The 20,535-nt window shown below is 42.6% G+C and overlaps 1 protein-coding gene across 2 annotated transcripts in view; it reads left to right on the forward strand.

Moving 5' to 3' along the window:
* Positions 1-20,535, forward strand: part of DZANK1 (double zinc ribbon and ankyrin repeat domains 1) — a 115,095-nt gene that overhangs the window by 79,824 nt on the left and 14,736 nt on the right. For both annotated transcript variants that reach the window (XM_036892220.2, XM_057502696.1), the window contains 6 exons: positions 11,233-11,336; positions 13,257-13,331; positions 15,075-15,171; positions 15,603-15,703; positions 16,628-16,708; positions 17,225-17,352. In XM_036892220.2, coding sequence (XP_036748115.2) covers positions 11,233-11,336; positions 13,257-13,331; positions 15,075-15,171; positions 15,603-15,703; positions 16,628-16,708; positions 17,225-17,352 — 586 coding nt within the window. The remainder of the gene's footprint in view (positions 1-11,232; positions 11,337-13,256; positions 13,332-15,074; positions 15,172-15,602; positions 15,704-16,627; positions 16,709-17,224; positions 17,353-20,535) is intronic.

Below are 20,535 nucleotides of genomic sequence, written 5' to 3' on the forward strand. Positions count from 1 at the left end.
TCCCCTCTGCTGGTCACTGTACAGGGGTGGGCTTCCCATGATTACAGCATCTCTGTCTCTTCTGCCGTTTGGAACTTTTTAAAATGTAATCTTTCTGTCCCTCATTGTATCGATGGGACACTTTTGGTCTCCATTCCTCTTGAGGGTGACATACTCTGTGTAGATTTAGATTCACTGTGGAGGTGGGAGAAAGTGGATTCAGGCTCTCTCTACTACACCATATTTCCAGAATCCCCTTAGTATTTTCATTTTTGATAGTGTATTATGAAGCACAAACATTTTAAGTGTTGACTAAGTCAAAATTTTATCTGTTTTTTTCCTTTTTCTGCTTGTATTTTTGTTGTCATATCTAAGAATCTGTTACCAAACCCAGTCACAAATATTTACCCCTGTCTTTACTGCTAAGAGTTTTGTAGTTTTAGCTCTTACATTTAGGTCTCAGGTCCATTTTGAGTTAATTTTTATAAATGGTGGGCAACTTGGTGGGCAACTTCACTGTTTTGCATGTAGCTATCCAGTTGTCCCAATATCATTTGTTAAAAAGATTATTCTTTCCCCATTGAATGATCTTGCAGCTCTTGTCAAAAAACAGCTAACCATAGATAACATGGGTTTATTTCTGGACTTTCAGTTCTATTGCATTGATCTATATGTCTGTCTTTAGGCCAGAACCACACTGTTTTTATTATTGTTGCTTTGCTGTAGGTTTTGAAATTGAGGAGTGTTTCTCTTTTTCTCTTTTGTTTGTCTTTTTCGAGATTGCTTTGGTTATTCTGGGTCCTTGAGTTTCCATTTGAATTTTAAGGTCAGCTTACCAATTTCTACAAAGAACCCAGCTGGGATTCTGATAGGGATTGCATTGAATCTGTAGATCATTTTCAGGAGTAGTGACACCTTAACAATGTTAAGTATTCTGATCCATAAATATAGAGTGTATTTCCAATTATTTAGATGTTTAATTTCCTTCAGTAGTGTTTTGTAGGTAATAGAGTATATGTTTTAACGTCTTTTGTTAATTTTATTCCTAAGTATTTTATTGGATTTCATGCGATTGTAAATAGAACTGTTTCCCCAATTTACTTTTGGATTATTCATTGCAAGTATATATATTTTTTATTCTGGTATCATTACTCTATGATGACATGAGGAACATTATGTTTACTAGACTACCCCCATCACCAAGTTTGCCCCACATTCCCCATTGCAGTCAATGTCCATCAGTGTAGTAAGGTGTTGTAGAATCACTACTTGTCTTCTCTGTGTTGTGTGGCCCTCCCCGTACCCCCCCACATTATACATGCAAATCATCTTGCCCCCTTTAGCTCGCCCCCTTATCCCTTCCATCGCACCCATCCTCCCCAGTCCTTTTCCCTTTGGTAACTGTTAGTCCATTCTTGGGTTCTGTGAGCCTTCTTGTGTTTTGCTCCTTCAGTTTTTCTTTGTTCTTATACTCCACATATGAGTGAAATCATTTGATACTTGTCTTTCTCCACCTGGCTTATTTCACTGAGCATAATACCCTCTAGCTCCATCCATGTTCTTCTTATGGCTGAATAATATTCCATTGTGTATATGTACCACATCTTCTTTTTTTATTAATTAATTAATTTTTTTGTCATTAATCTACAATTACATGAAGAATATTATGTTTACTAGGGTCCCCCCTTCACCAAATCCCCCCCACAATCCCCATTACAGTCACTGTCCATCAGCATAGTAAGATGCTGTAGAATCACTATTTGTCTTCTCTGTGTTGCACAGCCCTCTCCATGCCCCCCCCACATTATACATGCTAATCGTAATGCCCCCTTTCTTTTCCCCCACCCTTATTCCTCCCTTCCCTCCCTTTCTCCCCAGTCCCTTTCCCTTTGGTAACTGTTAGTCCATTCTTAGGTTCTATGATTCTGCTGCTGTTTTGTTCCTTTAGTCTTTCTTTGTTCCTATAGTCTTTGGGTTTGAGGTGAGTCTCTTGTAAGCAGCATAGAGATGGGTCTTGCTTTTTTATCCATTCTATTATTCTGTGTCTTTTGATTGGTGCATTCAGTCCATTTACATTTAGGGTGATTATTGAAAGATATGTACTTATTGCCATTGCAGGCTTTAGATTCGTGGTTGCCAAAGGTTCAAGGTTAGCTTCTTTAGTATCTTACTGTCTAACTTAACTCACTTATTGAGCTATTTTAAACACTGTCTGGTCATTCTTTATTTTTCTCCCTTCTTATTCCTCCTCCTCCATTCTTTATATGTTGGTTGTTTAATTCTGTGCTCTTTTCTGTTTCCTTTAACTGCTTTTGTGGATAGTTGATTTTATTTTTTGCCTTTAGTTGGTATTTGGTTGGTCTGCTTTCTTTGCTGTGATTTTATTTTCTCTGGTGACATCTATTTAGTCTTAGGAGTGCTCCCATCTAAAGCAGTCCCTCTAAAATACCCTGTAGAGGTGGTTTGTGGGAGGCAAATTCCCTCAACTTTTGCTTGTCTGGGAATTGTTTAATCCCTCCTTCATATTTAAATGACAATCGTGCTGGATACAGTATCCTTGGTTCAAGGCCCTTCTGTTTCATTGCATTAAATATATCATGCCATTCTTTTCTGGCCTGTATTATTTCTGTTGAGAAGCCTGGTGGGTTTTCCTTTGTAGGTGACATTTTTCCTCTCTCTAGCTACCTTTAAAACTCTGTCTTTGTCCTTGAGCTTTGCCATTTTAATTATTATGTGTCTTGGTGTTGTCCTCTTTGGGTCCTTTCTGTTGGGAGTTCTGTACACTTCCATGGTCTGATCGATTATTTCCTCCCCCAGTTTGGGGAAGTTTTCAGCAATTATTTCTTCAAATACACTTTCTATCCCTTTCTCTCTCTCTTCTTCTTCTGGTACCCCTATAATGTGGATATTGTTCCTTTTGTATTGGTCACACAGTTCTCTTAATATTATTTCATTCCTGGAGATCTTTTATCTTTCTCTGCATCAGCTTCTATGCGTTCCTGTTCTCTGGTTTCTATTCCATCAATGGCCTCTTGCATCTTATCCATTCTGTTTATAAATCCTTCCAGAAATTGTTTCATTTCTGTAATCTCCTTCGGGACATCATCCCTTAGCTCTTGCATATTTTTCTGCAGCTCCATCATCATGGTTATGAGCTTTATTTTTAATTCTTTTTCTTGAAGACTGGTTTGGTCTATCTCCTTCTCAGGGTTTGCCTCTGTGATCTTGGTCTGTATCAATTTCTTCTGCCTTTTCATGGCGATAGATATAGTTGTGGGGAGCTGGGCACGTGTGTTGGGTAAGAGAAAGTCCCTTCTTGCCAGTTTGTGGCCTTCCTCTCCTGGGAGAACAGCGGCCTCTAGCAGCTTGTGCTGGGCAGCTGCGTGCAGACAGGGCTTCTGATCTTGCCCGGCGCTAATGGAGTTTAGCACTGTAGTTGCTGTGGGCATGGCCTGCCTCAGGCTGCTTCTCCAATATGGCGGGGCCGCATCAGAGGGGGAACAGGCGGGAGGCTGTTTATCGTGGTGAGGGGCCTCCGTGCTGCACTGCAGGGGTTCGGGTGCCCAGAGTACCCCATGATTCCCCGCTGCTGGGCTAAGTGTCCTGGGGCACTTCCGTCCAGCTGTGGGGTCCCTGTCACTTTAAGACTTTCAAAAAGCACTCGCTTTTCTTTGTCCTGGGTGCGCCGGCTGTGGGGACCCGCTCACACGTCTTACTGTCCTGTTTCCCTAGTTTCCAGCACCCCACGCACGCACTGTGTCTGTGCTCCGGTGTGGATGGCTGGGGCTGGGTGTTCAGAAGTCCTGGGCTCCCTCTCCCTCCCTGCTCCGACTCCTCTCCTCCCGCCGGGAGCTGGGGTGAGGGGCGCTTGGGTCTCGCTGGGCCGGGGCTTGTATCTTACCCCCTTCGCGAGGTGCTGGGTTCTCGCGGTGTGGATGTGGTCTGGCTGTTGTCCTGTGTCTTCTGGTCTCTCTTTTAGGAATAGGTGTATTTGTTCTATTTTCAAAAATATATATGGTTTTGGGAGGAGATTTCTGCTGCTCTACTCATGCCGCCATCTTGGTTCTCCAGTGTACCACGTCTTCTTTATCCATTCATCTACTGATGGACACTTAGGTCGCTTCCATTTCTTGGCTATTGTGAATAATGCTGCCATAAACATAGGGGTGCAACTGTCTTTTTCAAACTGGGCTGCTGCGTTCTTAGGGTAAATTCCTAGGAGTGGAATTCCTGGGTCAAATGGTATTTCCATTTTTAGTTTTTTGAGGAACCTCCATACTGCTTTCCACAATGGTTGAACTAGTTTACATTGCCACCAGCAGTGTAGGAGGGTCCCCCGTTCTCCACATCCTCACCAACATTTGTTGTTTGTCTTTTGGATGGTGGCGATCCTTACTAGTGTGAGGTGATATCTCATTGTGGTTTTAATTTGCATTTCTCTGATGACTAGCAATGTGGAGCATCTTTTCATATGTCTGTTGACCATCTGAAATTATTCTTCGGAGAACTGTCTGTTCAGCTCCTCTGACCATTCATTAATTGGATTATTTGGTTTTTGTTTGTTGGGGTGCATGAGCTCTTTATATATTTTGGATGTCAATCCTTTATCAGATCTGTCATTTATGAATATATTCTCCCATACTGTAGGATGCCTTTTTGTTCTATTGGTGGTGTTCTTTGCTGTACAAAAGCATTTCAGTTTGATATAGTCCCACTTGTTCATTTTTGCTTTTGTTTCCCTTGCCCAGGGAGATATGTTCATGAAACGTCACTCATATTTATGTCCAACAGATTTTTGCCTATGTTTTGTTCTAAGAGTTTTATAGATTCATGACTTACATTCAGGTCTTTGATCCATTTTGAATTTACTTTTGTGTATGCAGTTAGACAGTGATCCAGTTTCATTCTCTTATGTGTAGCTTTCCAGTTTTGCCAGCACCAGCTGTTGAAGAGGCTGTCATTTCTGCATTGTATGTCCATGGCTCCTTTGCCATATATTAATTGACCATATATGTTTGGGTTAATATCTTGACTCTATTCTGTTCCACTGGCATGTGTGTCTGTTCTTGTGCCAGTACCAAATTGTCTTGATTACTGTGGCTTTGTAGTAGAGCTTGAAGTTGTGGAGCGAGATGGCACCTGCTTTATTCTTCCTTCTCAGGATTGCTTTGGCTATTTGGGGTCTTTTTTGGTTCCGTATGAATTTAAAACTATTTGTTCCAGTTTGTTGAAGAATGCTGTTGGTATTTTTATAGGCATTGCATTGAATCTGTAGATTGCTTTAGGTAGGATGACCATTTTAACAATATTAATTCTTCCTAGCCAAGAGCATGGGATGAGTTTCCATTTGTTAGTGTCCTCTTTAATTTCTCTTAAGAGTGTCTTGTAGTTTTCAGGGTATAGGTCTTTCACTTCCTTGGTTAGGTTTATTCCTAGGGATTTTATACTTTTTGATGCAATTGTGAATGGAACTGTTTTCCTGATTTCTCTTTCTGTTAGTTCATCGTTAGTGTATAGGAAAGCAACAGATTTCTGTGTGTTAATTTTGTATCCTGCAACTTTGCTGAATTCAGATATTAGTTCTAGTAGTTTTGGAGTGGAGTCTTTAGGGTTTTTTATGTACAATATCATGTCATCTGCAAATAGTGACAGTTTGACTTCTTCTTTACCAGGCTGGATTTCTTGTATTTCTTTGTCTCACTGCCGTGGCTAGGACCTCCAGTGCTATGTTGAATAGCAGTGGGAAGAGTGGGCATCCCTGTCTTGTTCCCGATCTTACAGGAAAAGCTTTCAGTTTCTTGCTGTTAAGTATGATGTTGGCTGTGGGTTTGTCATATATGGCCTTCATTATGTTGAGGTACTTGCCCTCTATACCCATTTTGCTGAAAGTTTTTATGATGAATGGATGTTGAATTTTGTCGAATGCTCTTTCAGCATGTATGGAAATGATCATGTGGTTTCTGTCCTTCTTTTTGTTGATGTGGTGGGTGATGTTGATGGATTTTTGGGTGTTGTACCATCCTTGCATCACTGAGATGAATCCCACTTGATCATGGTGTATGATCCTATTGGTGTACTTTTGAATTCGGTTTACTAATATTTTGTTGAGTATTTTTGCATCTACGTTCATCAGGGATATTGGTCTGTAATTCTCTTTTTTGGTGGGGTCTTTGCCTGGTTTTGGTATGAGGGTGATGTTGGCTTCATAGAATGAGTGTGGGAGTATTCCCTCCTCTTCTATTTTTTGGAAAACTTTAAGGAGAATGGGTATTATGTCTTCTCTATATGTCTGATAAAATTCAGCAGTAAATCCATCTGGCCTGGGGATTTTGTTCTTGGGTAGTTTTTTGATTACCGATTAAATTTCTTTGCTGGTAATTGGTCTGTTTAGATTTTCTGTTTCTTCCTTAGTCAGTCTTGGAAGGTTGTATTTTTCTAAGAAGTTGTCCATTTCATCTAGGTTTTCTAGCTTCTTAGCATATAGGTTTTCATAGTAGTCTCTAATAATTCTTTGTATTTCTGTTGGGTCCTTCATGATGTTTCCTTTCTCATTTCTAATTCTGTTGATATGTGTATATTCTCTTTTTCTCTTAATAAGTCTGGCTAGGGGTTCATCTATTTTGTGTATTTTTTCAAAGAACCAGCTCTTGATTTCTTTGATTTTTTTCCCCTCAATTTTATTTATTTCTTCTCTGATCTTTATTATGTCCCTTCTTCTGCTGACTTTGGGCCTCATTTTTTCTTCTTTTTCCAGTTTCAATAATTGTGACTTTAGACTATTCATTTGGGGATGTTCTTCCTTCTTTAGCTAGGCCTGTATTGCTATATACTTTCCTCTTAGAACTGCTTTTACTATGTCCCACAGAAGTTGGGGCTTTATGCTGTCAGTGTCAATAGTCTCCATATATTGCTTGAATGATCTCTGTTTTAATTTGGTCATTGATCCATTGATTATTTAGGAGGATGTTGTTCAGCCTCCATATGTTTGTGAGCCTTTTTGTTTCCTTTGTACAATTTATTTCTAGTTTTATGCCTTTTTAGTCAGAGAAGTTGGTTGGTAGAATTTCAATATTTTTGAGTTCACTGGGGCTCTTTTTGTGGCCTAGTATGTGGTCTATTTTGGAGAATGTTCCATGTGCACTTGAGAAGAATGTGTATCCTGCTGCTTTTGGGTGTAGAGTTCTGTAGTTATCTGTTAAGTCCAAGTGTTCTAGTTTGTTGTTCAGTGCATCTGTGTTCTTACTTATTTTCTGTCTGGTGTATCTATCCTTTGGGGTGAGTGGTGTGTTGAAGTCTCCTAGAACGAATGCATTGCTTTCTACTTCCTCCTTTAATTCTGTTAGTATTTGTTTCACATATGTTGGTGCTCCTGTATTGGGTGCATATATACTTATAATGGTTATATCCTCTTGTTGGGATGACCCTTTTATCAATATGTAATGTCCTTCTTTGTCTCTTGTTATTTTCAGTGTTTTGAAGTCTATTTTGTCTGATACCAGTACTGCTACACCTGCTTTTTTCACCCTATTGTTTGCATGAAACATCTTTTTCCATCCATTCACTTTTACTCTGTGTATGTCTTTGGGTTTGAGGTGAGTCTCTTGTAAGCAGCATATGGATGGGTCTTGCTTTTTTATCCATTCTGTTACTCTGTGTCTTTTGATTGGTGCATTCAGTCCATTTACATTTACAGTGATTATTGAAAGATATGTACTTATTGCCATTGCAGGCTTTAGATTCATGGTTACCAAAGTTTCAAAGGTAGCTTCTTTACTATCTGTCTAACTTAACTCACTTATTAAGCTATCATAAGCACAGTCTGATGATTCTTTATTTCTCTCCCTTCTTATTCCTCCTCTTCCATTCTTTATATGTTAGGTGTTTTATTCTGTGTTCTTTTGTGTTTCCTGACTGCTTTTGTGAACAGTTGATTTTATTTTTTGCCTTTTTTATTATTTGGTTGGTCTGCTTTCTTTCCTGTGATTTCATTTTCTCTGGTGACATCTATTTAGCCTTAGGAATGATTCCATCTAGAGCATTCCCTTTAAAATATCCTGTAGAGGTGGTTTCTGGGAGGCAAATTCCCTCAACTTTTGCTTCTCTGGGAATTGTTTAATCCCTCCTTCATATTTAAATGATAATTATGCTGGATACAGTATTCTTGGTTCAAGGCCCTTCTGTTTCATTGGATTAAATATATCATGTCATTCTCTTCTGGCCTGTAAGGTTTCTGTTGAGAAGTCTGATGATAGCCTGATGGATTTTTCTCTCTCTGGCTGCCTTTAATACTCTGTCCTTGTCTTTGATCTTTGCCATTTTAATTATTATATGCTTTGGTGTTGTCCTCCTTGGTCCCTTGTGTTGGGAGATCTGTTTACTTCCATGTTCTGAGAGACTATTTCCTCCCCCAGTTTGGGGAAGTTTTCAGCAATTATTTGTTCAAAGGCGCTTTCTATCCCTTTGTCTCTCTCCTTCTTCTTGTACACCTATAATGCAAATATTGTTCCATTTGTATTAGTCATACAGTTCCCTTAATATTCTTTCATTCCTGGAGATATCCTTTTATATCTCTCTGCCTCAGCTTCTTTGTATTCCTGTTCTCTAAAATCGATTCCATTAAAAGTCTCTTGCACCTCATCCAGTCTGCTCTTAAGTCCTTCCAGAGACTGTTTTATTTTTGTATTCTGCCTCCCAACTTTATCCTTTATCTCTTGCATATTTCTCTGCAAGTCCATCAGCATGGTTGTGACCTTTATTTTGAATTCTTTTTCAGGAAGATTGGTTAAATCTATCTCCCCCAGCCCTCTTTCAGGGGTCGTCTTGGTATTTCTGGGCTGGACCAAATTCTTCTGCCTTTTCATAGCGATAGAGGTAGATGTAGGCAGGTAGCATGTGTGTCAGCTGGGAGAACAATGTCCTTTCCTGTTTTCTGGTCGCCTTGCTCTTCTCCACTTATGTGTCGGTTGCCTGCACTCCTGGAGCAGCCTCCGGATTAATCCCCTAAGCTGCCGTGGGCGGGGTCACCATAGGGTAGCCCAGAGCCCTGCAGGGACTGGCAGGCGAGCCAGGTGTCCTGTCCTCTCCTGTGAGAGCGGTGCTCCCCTGCCTCTGCCGGGCAACTGTGCACCGGCGGCAGCCTTTGGGTCTGCCCCGGTGGCTGCATGCTGGGAGGAGATTCTGGGCAGCTGCTGGGGGTGCGGCCAGACACGCACACATGCTGCCTCTCCCCGGCTGCTCGACTGCGACCGCTGGCTTGCCCGGCCACCCTCAGGCTACTGTGCTGCTGTGTCGGGGGCTGCACCACCCGGCGGATCGACTGGCAGGCTGCTTATCGCCATGAGTGGTTTTAGAGCTGCACTGCCGCTCAGGGGGTTAGGGCACCTGGAGTTCCCTGGGATTCACAGCTGCTGGGCTGAGTGTGCCGGGACGATTCCATCCAGCTGTGAGGTCCCTGTCCCTTTAAGACCTTCAAAGAGCACTCACTTTTCTTTTGTCCCAGGGGAGCCAGTTGCAGGGACCTGCTCGCAGATTTTGCTTTTCTGTTTCTCTAATATCTAGCACACCATGCACTGTGTTTCTGCACTCCCAGTATGAATTACTAGAGCTGGTTGTTTAGCAGTCCTGGGCTTTCACTCCCTCCCCACTCCAACTCCTTTCCTCCTGCCGGGGTGCTGGGGTTGGGGTAGCACTCTGGTCCCGCCGGGCCACGGCTTGTATCTTACCCCCTTCATGAGATGCTGAGTTCTCACAGACGTAGATGTAGCCTGGCTGTTGTACTGTAGCCACTGGTCTCTCTTTTAGGAGTAGTTGTATTTGTTGTATTTTCAAAAATATGTATTGTTTTGGGAAGAGATTTCCGCTGCCCTACTCATGCTGCCATCTTGGCTCCTCTCTCTGTGAGATTAATTTTTGAAGAATAAAAGAAAAACACCCCAATTGAGAATATATTTGTAAATTACTTATGCAATCATGGGTTAACATCCAAAATATATAAAGAACTCACATGCCTCAACACCCAAAAAAGAAATAACCTGATTAAAACATGGGCAGAGGATCTCAACACTTTCCCAAAGAATAATTTCAAATGGCCAACAGGTACATGAAAAGATGCTCCACATTGCTAATTATCAGGGAAATGCAAATTAAAACCACAATGAGATATCACCTTACACCAGTGTTGTAAGTTGGCCAACATTCGAAAGACAAGGAACAACAAATGCTGGGGAGGATGTGGAGAAAGGCGTACCTTCCTACACTGGTGGTGGGAATGTAAATTAGTTCAACTATTGTGGAAAGCAATATGGAGGTTCCTCAAAAAAGTAAAAATAGAAATACTATTTGACCCAATAATTCCACTTCTAGGAATTTACCCAAAGAAAAGAAGATCACTGCTTCAAAAAGACATATGAACCCCTGTGTTTGTCGCAGCATTGTTTACAATAGCCAAGGTACAGAAGCAATTCAAGTGTACATTAGTAGATGAATGGATAAAGAAGAAGTGGTACATATACACAATGGAATATTATTCAGCCATAAGAAGAAAACAAATCCTACCATTTGCAACAACATGGATGGACTAGAGGGTATTATGCTTAGTGAAATAAACCAGATGGAGAAAGACAAATACCAAATGACTTCACCCATTTGTGGAGTATAAAAACAAAGCAAAACTAAAGGAACAAAACCACAGCAGACTCACAGGCTCCAAGAAGGGGCTAGTGGTTACCAAAGGGATGGGGTTGGGGAGGGTGGGAGGGGATGGAGGGAGAAGGGGATTAAGGGACACTATGATTTGCAGTCACAGTGTAGGTAAATCATGGGGAAGGCAGCACAGCACAGAGAAGACATGTAATGACTATATCATATTACTAGCTGATAGACAGTGACTGCAATGTAGTAGGGTGGGGACTTGATAATGGGGGTGAATGTTGATACCACAATGTTGCTCATGTGAAACCTTCATAATATTGTGTAGTAGTGATACTTTAATTTAAAAAAAAAAAAGAGAAACACCCCAATCAAAATGTTATTTTGAGATTCTGTAATATTCAATGACTATTCATGTGTAAAAAGAAAAAGCTGGTAATAAAAATGGAACTTATTCTAGTACATAGTCAAGGCTCAGAGGGTAAAAGCCATCACAGAGTTTAACAAGGAAAAATAACTTCTCTGAGGAAGCATGTTGCACACTAGCATTTTTTCCTTCTTAAACCTCAGAAGAATTGTCCCCATGGATGGGTTTCTCTTCTTTAGGGTATTGGAGAAAACAGTTGGATCACATCTCTGCTCACCTCAGGTCTTATGCTCAGAACAACCCTGAATTCCGGGCCTTGATTGCAGAACCCAGGATGGGAAAGGTGGGTGAGCTCTGAATGGAACTCAGAACTCCACTGTGTCCCGTGGGATCAGGCTGAAGTTCCCCTCCATGGGCTCTGCCTGAAATTACACCTTGCTTGGCTCCTCTTCCTTTCCTGTCCTGCTTTCTACACTTCCTTACTCTCCTCCCCTGCAAGCACTGCCTTAATAAATCGCTTGCATATGAGTCTTGTCCCAGCATCTGCTTTGGGCAACTGACCAAAGACAGTCAATTGTGAACATCTCATGCTTTTCCATGCCACATGCTATGGAAATTGTGATGGTCAGAGCTAAAAGACCCCAAATAGTTTAGTCCAGCCAGGTGTGCTTAAATCCTAAACTATATTACCAGCAATTGTAATCCTATGAGTTACCATTTAACAGTGCACTTAATATCTGCATCATACTCATCATCTCTAGTCCTCATAACACACCTACAAGTTTAGAGTATTACCTTTCTGGCAATTTTTTTAAAATAGCCACAAATTCTTTACAAGTGTTCCCTTCAAAGGGTGGAGTCTGTCCCCTCTCCTTGAACAGTCTCACCTTGTGGCTGTTGGATTAACAGAATATGGCGATAATGATGCAGTGGGGCCCCCAAGGTGTGTTCATCAAGGCCACGTGACTTCCTCTTGCTTGGAACACTTACTTCCTATTCTCCTTGGAGCCCAGCCACCTTGCCCTGCAGCCCAGGCTGAACCTTGTCTTCCAGTCATCCTGGCTCAGGAGCCAGGTCGGTGAGTGATAAGACTGTAGGTCATTCCAGCCCCCAAATGTGGAGCCACCCCTAGGCATTTGAGTCTTCCCAGCTGAGGCCTCTGAGATCTGGAGCAAAGATAACTATCCCTGCCATGTCCTGTTGAGATATGAATGTAATAAAGTGGTTGCTGTTTAGCGCCACTGAGTTTCGGGTATTGTTTCACATTTCAGTAGATTATCAGAACAAGCCATATTTGATACCCAGAAAAACTGGCTTAAAGAGGTTTGGAGACCTGCCCAGGACTGCACTGGCAGTCTTGGGAATCAGGATTTGAAGCAGGTATGGTCAGACCCTGCGCCCCTAGCCCTTTCTCTGGTACTACACCACCATTCTAAATAGACTCCTCAGTGAGAAGACCTCTTCCTCTTTTTGCCATGAGACTAGAAGGAACCTTTAAAAATCATCCTGTCCACCCCCCTGCCACCAAGTAGGCCAACATTTAAACTCCTTTATTGTCAGCTTCTCAGTTTCCTTTGGTAATCTATTTTTGTGGTTTATTAATTCATTGGCCTAATCCAGGGGCCTGCAAACTATGGCCTGTGGGGCAAATCCAGCCTGCCACCCAATTTTGTAAATCGTTTTATTGGATGACAGCTGCACTCACTAAAATCTGTGTCTTCTTTTGTGCTATTATGACAATGGCCATATGGCCCCCAAATCCTGAAATCTTACTATCTGATCCTTAAAGCATTTGCTAACTCCTGGTTGATGTAATTCTCTGACTACTTACAGAGAAAGCTGCTCAACTATGATTTTGGCTCTTGATTGGCAAGGCCTGGTCCCCCAGGATACCTTTTCCCAGGTGATGACATCGAGCCATGGGGCTTGATTAAACATAAAGTGTGTCTCTTGTAGAGAATATAAATCTGGGGCTTGCTTTCTTATCTAGTAGGTCAGTCTCTGTTCTCTGATGGGAGTGTTAACTTAGTTCACTTATAATTAATGGCATTATAGATATGGCTGGATCTGTGTTGGCCATTTTGCTATTTGTGTTCTGTCTCATCTAGTGTTTGTTCCTCTGTTTTTCTTTTCCTGCCTTATTTTTTGTTACTAAATATTTGATTAATTTTACAGTTTAACATCTCAGAATTTCTTGGCTGTTGCTCAGGACAATGAGTCCTATTCTCATGATTGTGAATTCTCTCTAATACTTTTTTAAAAGCTTATCTCTGCTACTGTCCATGAAGATGGATATGAAGTTAGCATCAGGCTGAATTATATTCAAGTCTCAAATAAGGTGAGTAAAACCCTCAGAAGTTATTCATTTGAGAATTGACTGAACCAGTAAATTGTAGCTCACACCTTATTAGAAATGCTTCTGTGAGATCCTTAGAAAGGAAAGGTTTCAATTATTGTAAAACTGACTGCAGGCCAGGAATTTCATAGAATTGGCTAAATAACTGTGCTAAACCTCAAAGAAGCCAGTGTTCAGGCACATAAAGATGTAGTAAGAGCAGAAATTATCACCTCCGCTATTGGTCCCATAGTTTTCAGGCTTATTTATATCCACTGAAGTCTGTGTATAGGCAAAAGACTGACAAAAATGTTTGCCAATATGTACATTGATCTATTTGCCTATAAAAAAATAAACCAAACTTTCTGTTCCTGTCTCCCTTGATCTGCCCTCTTATATGGTGAGTGGAGCATTGCCACCAAGCCTGTAAGACTGTGATATACATTAATCAATATTGGCAGCTCAGTTTCACTGGACACGAAGTCAGAATATATGGAAGAACAATTAATGGACTGAGAAAATGGGTAAAGAAAAAGGAAGAGAAGCAAACTAGCCCTTATTAGGCCCCAGCCTTGTGCCTGGCAGGGTGGTAACGGTCTTTAAAATCAGGGTAGGTACATGGGCCCTGCCTAACACAAAGGGCGGCTGGGGCTATTCAGTGGGCAAATGCACATGAAAGTGCCTTGAAATCATGTGAAGCACTAAGTGCCCTGGTTCTGGTTGTGTGGCTGGTGCAGAGCTTGGGTGGGAGGCACTTCAGGAGGAGGGGAGTGAGGGACGAGGCAGCGGAGGGCTGAGCGGACAGGTGGTCACAAGTAAAGCCTAGCTTGACCTGATCCACAAGGAGCCCTGGGGTGTGAATGACACTGCAAAGTTGTCCCCAGTTGAGGCATGGGGAGGCAGGGCATAGCCTCTGGGCAAGGCAGTGACCATCTGCTGAGGGCAGTTCGCTGGTGAAGCTGTAGGCTGTTTAGCAGCCAACCCATAGGTCAGAAGGGGACCTTCGGTTAAGGGGAAATGGGTGGTCACCAGAGCATCTACACAGTGCTGTCTATTAAGAAGAAGTGGAGTAGTTAGCCCCAGGTCTAATATGTGTTTTTTCTTAGCCCGTGTGTTCTAGCAGTCAGGAGAGCAGGTGGCTCCCCGTGGAGAAACAGGCAGCCACGTGAGGGTGGCATAGGCTGCCATGGGCAGAATCGGTCCAGCTGGATAAACAATTCCAGGCTGGGCCTATGAGTCATTTACCCTTATTTTACAGTCCTCCATTTACCTTATTGTGCTTTCACAGCATCCCTTTGAGGTGGGCCATTATATTTCCACTTTATAGGTGAGAAAATTGGAGCTCCAATAAGTTAAGCAACATGCTTCTTCCAAGGTCCCCAAGCTAGTGATAGAAACAGGATTTAAACTCTGCAGACTGAGCCTCCCCATCATGCCACCCTTATTCTAAGACATGGGAGGTCTTTAAGCAAGGGAAAGACACAGTTACTTATAAACTGTTTGAAGGCAACTGGGGAGGCCACACAGAAGGCGGGCTGGCAAGAACGTGGTAGGAAGCTGATGTAGTGACCCTGGTGCGAGAGGAGGGGACTGTGGCTGTAGTGACAGAGAGGACAGGCCAGACTGAGGGGCTGTTAGGAGGGGAGGGGAGGAAGTGTCCAGGTCTCAGGCTTGCCTGTGAAGATTAATGAAATTCTGCAGTGAAATCATTCTTTCTGTTCGTTCTTGAATTTTTCCATTGGCCAGAACACTTACCTCAACAATGCAGTGAATTTCAGTGACCACTTCCTGAGCAGTGTCACCGAGGGTGGTAATGGGCTGTCCGGCAGCAGGTCCAGCTTGGGTGAGTTTTATCCTCCCAGTGATTTTGAAGCAGTTGACCAGGAACACACTCACTTGGCAAGGATGCCCAAGAATTGTCTAAAATTTACCAGCCTGATGGTGCATCTTACTTTCATGTTCTAGCTATTTTATTCTGACTTCCCTGAAGGGGTGAGACTGTTGAGGTCTTTCACAGAGCTTGGGGAGATAAACTTGGAGGTGGTGGTGGTGCTCTTTTGGGACCTAAAAGCTGTAGTCCCTTTTATTCCCCTCCTTCCCACGCCTCCTCTTATCTTGGGCTGGGAAGAGTGGCCCCGGGAGTCCTTCTTGCCAGGTTCAATCAAACAATATAAAAGCCATTTTGTCCTTCTGACCTCGAGGAGCATGGTGGTAGAGTAGCTGTTTACATAGGAAGTGGCAGGGGCATCAGTTTGGACTCTTTTGTCATTTCAGTGAGTGACTATAGCCAGAGCACCCCAGATACCACTAAAAAAGTCAAGCGGACAAAGACTTTCAAGACCAAAAAATTTCAAGAAAAGGAGGAGCCGCTTACAGTATGTGTACTCCTGGATCCATACAGCTGTCTTCTTTGGCCTGTCTATTTAATGTTTTATTTTGGGATTATTTTGAATGGAAGAATACCTTTTCATTTTCTATTCCCTTTTTAAAAAATAATGGTGTATTTTTTATTTTGTGATACCTTTTAAAATATCTCAAGATTATTATTCAGAATTATTTTTGAGTTCCCATCATATTCCTGAATCACTTCTCTTTCCTCTGGGGTCTATTCTGTCTGCCCATCCTTTTCTTTCCTGTTTTTGGTTCATGATCTGTTAGCCATGTGATGATCCTTGGTCCCCAGTCATGTGGACAAGTGAAGGGCTAGTTTGATTAGCACCAGCACTAGCCTGGGTGCCCAGCATGGTGTGTGGGCCCGAGGTCCCTGTTGGGGTGGCGGGCATGCTGTGGCAGACTTCCCTGAGGGTGTGTGGGCAGGGAGGGCAGGAGAAAGTCTCAGGATCCCCTGAGTGGCCTTTCCGTTGGTGAGGGTGGTGCTGTGAAGTGCTCCGGTGTTTCACTCCTGCATGGGGCTGTCTATCCTTCCTCCCTTCCAACACTTCCCTGTGTCTTTTTTTAGAAACATTCATAATAAAACAATTGTGAGGTTTCTGTTTTTTTGCGAAGTTTCTCATTGCATCCCTATACTTAATTTAACACAGTGTCAGTGTGGTATCCTTCCCCATGGCAAGGTTTCAGAACCAACAAGATTTACATTAGACGTGCTTTTTAGTGTTGCTGCCTGTTGCAGACCTCCCCTCACCCCCCACACACATACATGCTCACACTCATGTCCCTGGGGCTCAAAACTTAACCCTGGAGAGGAAGTGTTTGCCTTGAGGGTTGAGCCTGGGCAAGTGGGACAGGACAGTAAAAATATTCTGTGACGGTGGAAATGACCCCATTGTGTAATCCTGCAGCCTGAGAACAGGCTCCTGCTGAGGGAGGTCGGAGCCACAGGGGAAGGAAGAGTCTCTGTGATGGAGCAGCTGCTCGATGACGTAAGTGCACCCAGACACAGCTCTCTCAGGGTTCCCGCCCGGCTGCCTGACTCTGTCTCCTTCCCGTGGAAGTTTTGTTCAATAGTGTCATAATTATAGTGCTGTTTAAAAACTGTCTAGAAATGAAGTAAATGGCTAGTCAAAAATTTTACATTGTTACTGTTGCTAGTTTTTATAGCAAAGAAAATGGGCAGAGGAGTGCACATGAGCCCAAATCACATTCATGAAGGTGGATGGGATTCCTGGTCCATGATCCCATGGGACTCTTGTTTCCTCAAGAAGCAAACCTGTCTGGGTGCCTGCTCCTCCTGATGTGGGTGCAGGGCTCTAATCCCCTGGGTGACTTGACACCTCTGTCTGTCATAGGCTGGGTCTTTGGGTTCCTGATCCCCTTCTGATTTTGAGCAGTTTATTTCTGTCAAGGATGTTGGTTACACTTATTAGGATGGCAGTTTGATGTTGTTGAGTGCAGGGTTTTGTGGCAAGTTTGTCCTTTTCTCTCTCTCTGTGCTGCAGGGAGCAGATCCTAACTGCAGTGATAATAAGGACCGACCCCTTATAACCATGGCTGTTGTGAATAAGCACCATGAAGCAATTCCAGTTCTTGTGCAGAGAGGAGCAGACATCGACCAACAGTGGGGACCGTAAGTGAAACACAGTGAGAAGAGAGTTCTGGTATGATGTGGTAGCTCCTAGTGCTTCATGGGGCTCTTCTGCAGCACAATTAATCCATGTGTGTGCCCTATTCCATTTGAACTGTTTAAGAACCATCTTAACCCATTTTGGCCTTAATAAGAGACTTAACTGCTTCTGTTTTCCATATCCAGGTGAAACAAAGCATTTTAAATGCACTACTGGATTGCCTGATTTTTAGTAGCCTGTGTAAGTGATGAAACATTTTTTTAACTATTGACTTTATGCTGTTGCAGGACCAGCAAATCATTAGCCTTGGCGGTTAAGCCATATTTTCATCATGATCTGAACTGTAAGATCCACAAAAGAAGCATTACTGCAGAAAGAAACCCTTATGCCATTTTCTCTGGATGCTAGCACCACCGGGGAGGAGTGGGGCCCATGTGAATTCACAGTCACCTGGTGCCTTCGTTCTCCTAGCTGTGAAGCAGGAGGGAGACACACCAAGTCATGCTGGACAGCTTTGTTACTTTCCTAGGTTTAGTCCAGACCAGCCCCTTGACCTCTCCCAGCCTTGTGAGTCTAGTATTCTCTTGCAAATTACTTTGGAAATCTGGGGTAGAAAGTTCCCTGAGTATAGATCTTTCATGTTAACTGCTTATATCCTGCAGACCAAGTTGCTGAATCTAGGGATATGGCAAGTATCTAACACTACTGCCTCCTGAATCATTGCTAAGCCCAGGTCAGGGCTCAGGTCAGTGAATCGTGCTGCTGAGTATGTCAAGCCAGCACAGGGAACAGAAGTTAAATAACTCTGCTTCTGTTTTTCTCTGTTTCAAAATTCCCTCTAGTGTTTTTTGTTTTTTGGTATCATTAATCTACAATTACATGAAGAACATTATGTTTACTAGGCTCCCCCCTTCACCAAGTCCCCACCACAAACCCCATTACAGTCACTGTCCATCCGTGTAGTAAGATGCTGCAGAATCCCTACTCGTCTTCTCTGTGTTGTACAGCCCTCCCCATGCCCCACCCCCTACATTACACATGCTAATCGTAAGGCCCCCTTTCTTTTTCCCTGCCCTTACCCCTCCCTTCCCACCCATCCTCCTCAGTCCCTTTCCCTTTGGTAACTGTTAGTCCATTCTTGGGTTCTGTGATTCTGCTGCTGTTTTGTTCCTTCAGTTTTTCTTTGTTCTTATACTCCACATATGAGTGAAATCATTTGGTACTTGTCTCTCTCCACCTGGCTTATTTCACTGAGCATAATACCCTCTAGCTCCATCCATGTTGTTGCAAATGGTAGGGTCTGTTTTCTTCTTATGGCTGAATAATATTCCATTGTGTATATGTACCACTTCTTCTTTATCCATTCATCTACTGATGCATTCTTCACGATTCTTCTCCATCCCAATGGGACCACTTACACCTTCAACTCCACAGACTATAAATCCTCCAGTAATCTACTCTACAACCCAAGCAGGACCTCCTTACAGCTGCATAAGGCGGCATATGTGCCCTACTCCCAGAACAATGTTGCTTCTACACCAACAAATCTGGTCTCATCTGGGATGGCACCAAACACCTCCGTGAACAAGCCTCCAAACTTCTAGAAAACTCCCCTAACGATCTGTTCCCTTACCCCTTCAATTGGCTCCTGCCCCTCCTAGCCCCTATTACCTTTCTTCTTCTTCTTCTCCTTTTCCTTCCCTGCTTCATTAACCTATTCCAAGAATTCATTCAAAATCAAGTTTTGAAAATTTCTAACCATACTGTCAACCAGTTACTCCTCCAGGGCTATCAAGGCCTTCTCACGAAGAATAACGAAAACAGCTAGATGACATCACAAATCATCTCAAGATGCCTGCCCTTCCCCAACTCTATAGCAATGGCCTCGCTAACCCCAGAATCTGCACCCCCTTCCAGCAGGAAGTAGCTAAAGAATGAGATTCTACACCTAGTTCCCCAGAGGCCCAATTAAGAAAAGAAAAAGATGGGAATGAAGGCAAATTCTGGCATGCTAAGAACCCCATCCCTTAAGATCCAATCACCAATGACCAGATGGTCGCCCACCCCTTAAGATCCAATCACCAACACAGAACACACCCTACCCCTACTCCTTAAAAACGTACTTCCTCACCCACAAGCTGCTCTCTCTCTGGCGGCAGCCATTTTCTCTTTCAGATAATAAAATCTCTTGCATGAGGAAAAAAAAAATATATATATATATATATATCCCTACTAAGTTTCCTATGTGCATTTTAGTAAGTTCTGTGTAGTACCAGTAGACACAATCCCTCTCTTGGGTTTATTCTGTGGTAGAATGTTTGGCACGATGGTGCACATATGTGATGGCTGGAGTTTACTTTCTCTGGTTTCCTTTGGGTTCACATTCCTCAAATTCTGCCAGCTTCTTCCTTTATCCCACACCCGTATTATCTTTATTAATAAAAATAATGCTACTTGTTTTGTGTTAAGGCATACTTTATATGTGTACAATTCAGACAAGCTTTTCTAAAGGCATTTAAGTATAACATTTGTGGTTGGTACAAAAATCTTTTGAGCACATTTTGAATTGATGCTTAAGAGTGATGCATGCTGGCTTTATGAAGAAAAGTCCAGCAAAGAGGATGAAGCTGCCCTGAACAGTGAACAGGTCACCTGTTTTGCTTTGCTGTTCCTCAGTTTCCATTTTTGCTTCATTATCATTCTATAAATCGACATTTTTCCAGATGTGATCTTATTGCATTTCTACTCAGTCTAACAACTGTGGTTATACCGTCTATCTGAATGGTGTGTAGGGTAGAGCCATTTGTCACTCCCACTGCATTATCATAGTTCCTATCAGCAGAATTTAGTTCACATGAAGGGGCAGGTGAGGAAAGCTGGAGTGGAGGCCCTCCCCAAAATAGAGCACAGAGAGCTCTTCTGTTTTACTTTATGTTGGGAGAAGAAAGCACATTTTCCCACTGAGTGCCAGTTCTGCTAAGTCTAATTTATATTTGTTAGTTTGAAGTGTTTAGAATTGGGTCAGCCTGGCCTCTACCCCAAAGCTGGACCTCTGCATAACCAGGAACATGAACCTAAGGCTTCATCCATCCTACTGCTCTTGAGGCACAAGCCATCCAGAGGTCTGGCTTTCCTGTGAAAGACATTCAGTGAATTGTTCTTTAGCAAACAAGGATTAAAATGTT

This window comes from Manis pentadactyla, chromosome 5 (assembly GCF_030020395.1).
Source record: "Manis pentadactyla isolate mManPen7 chromosome 5, mManPen7.hap1, whole genome shotgun sequence".
NCBI lineage: Eukaryota > Metazoa > Chordata > Mammalia > Pholidota > Manidae > Manis > Manis pentadactyla.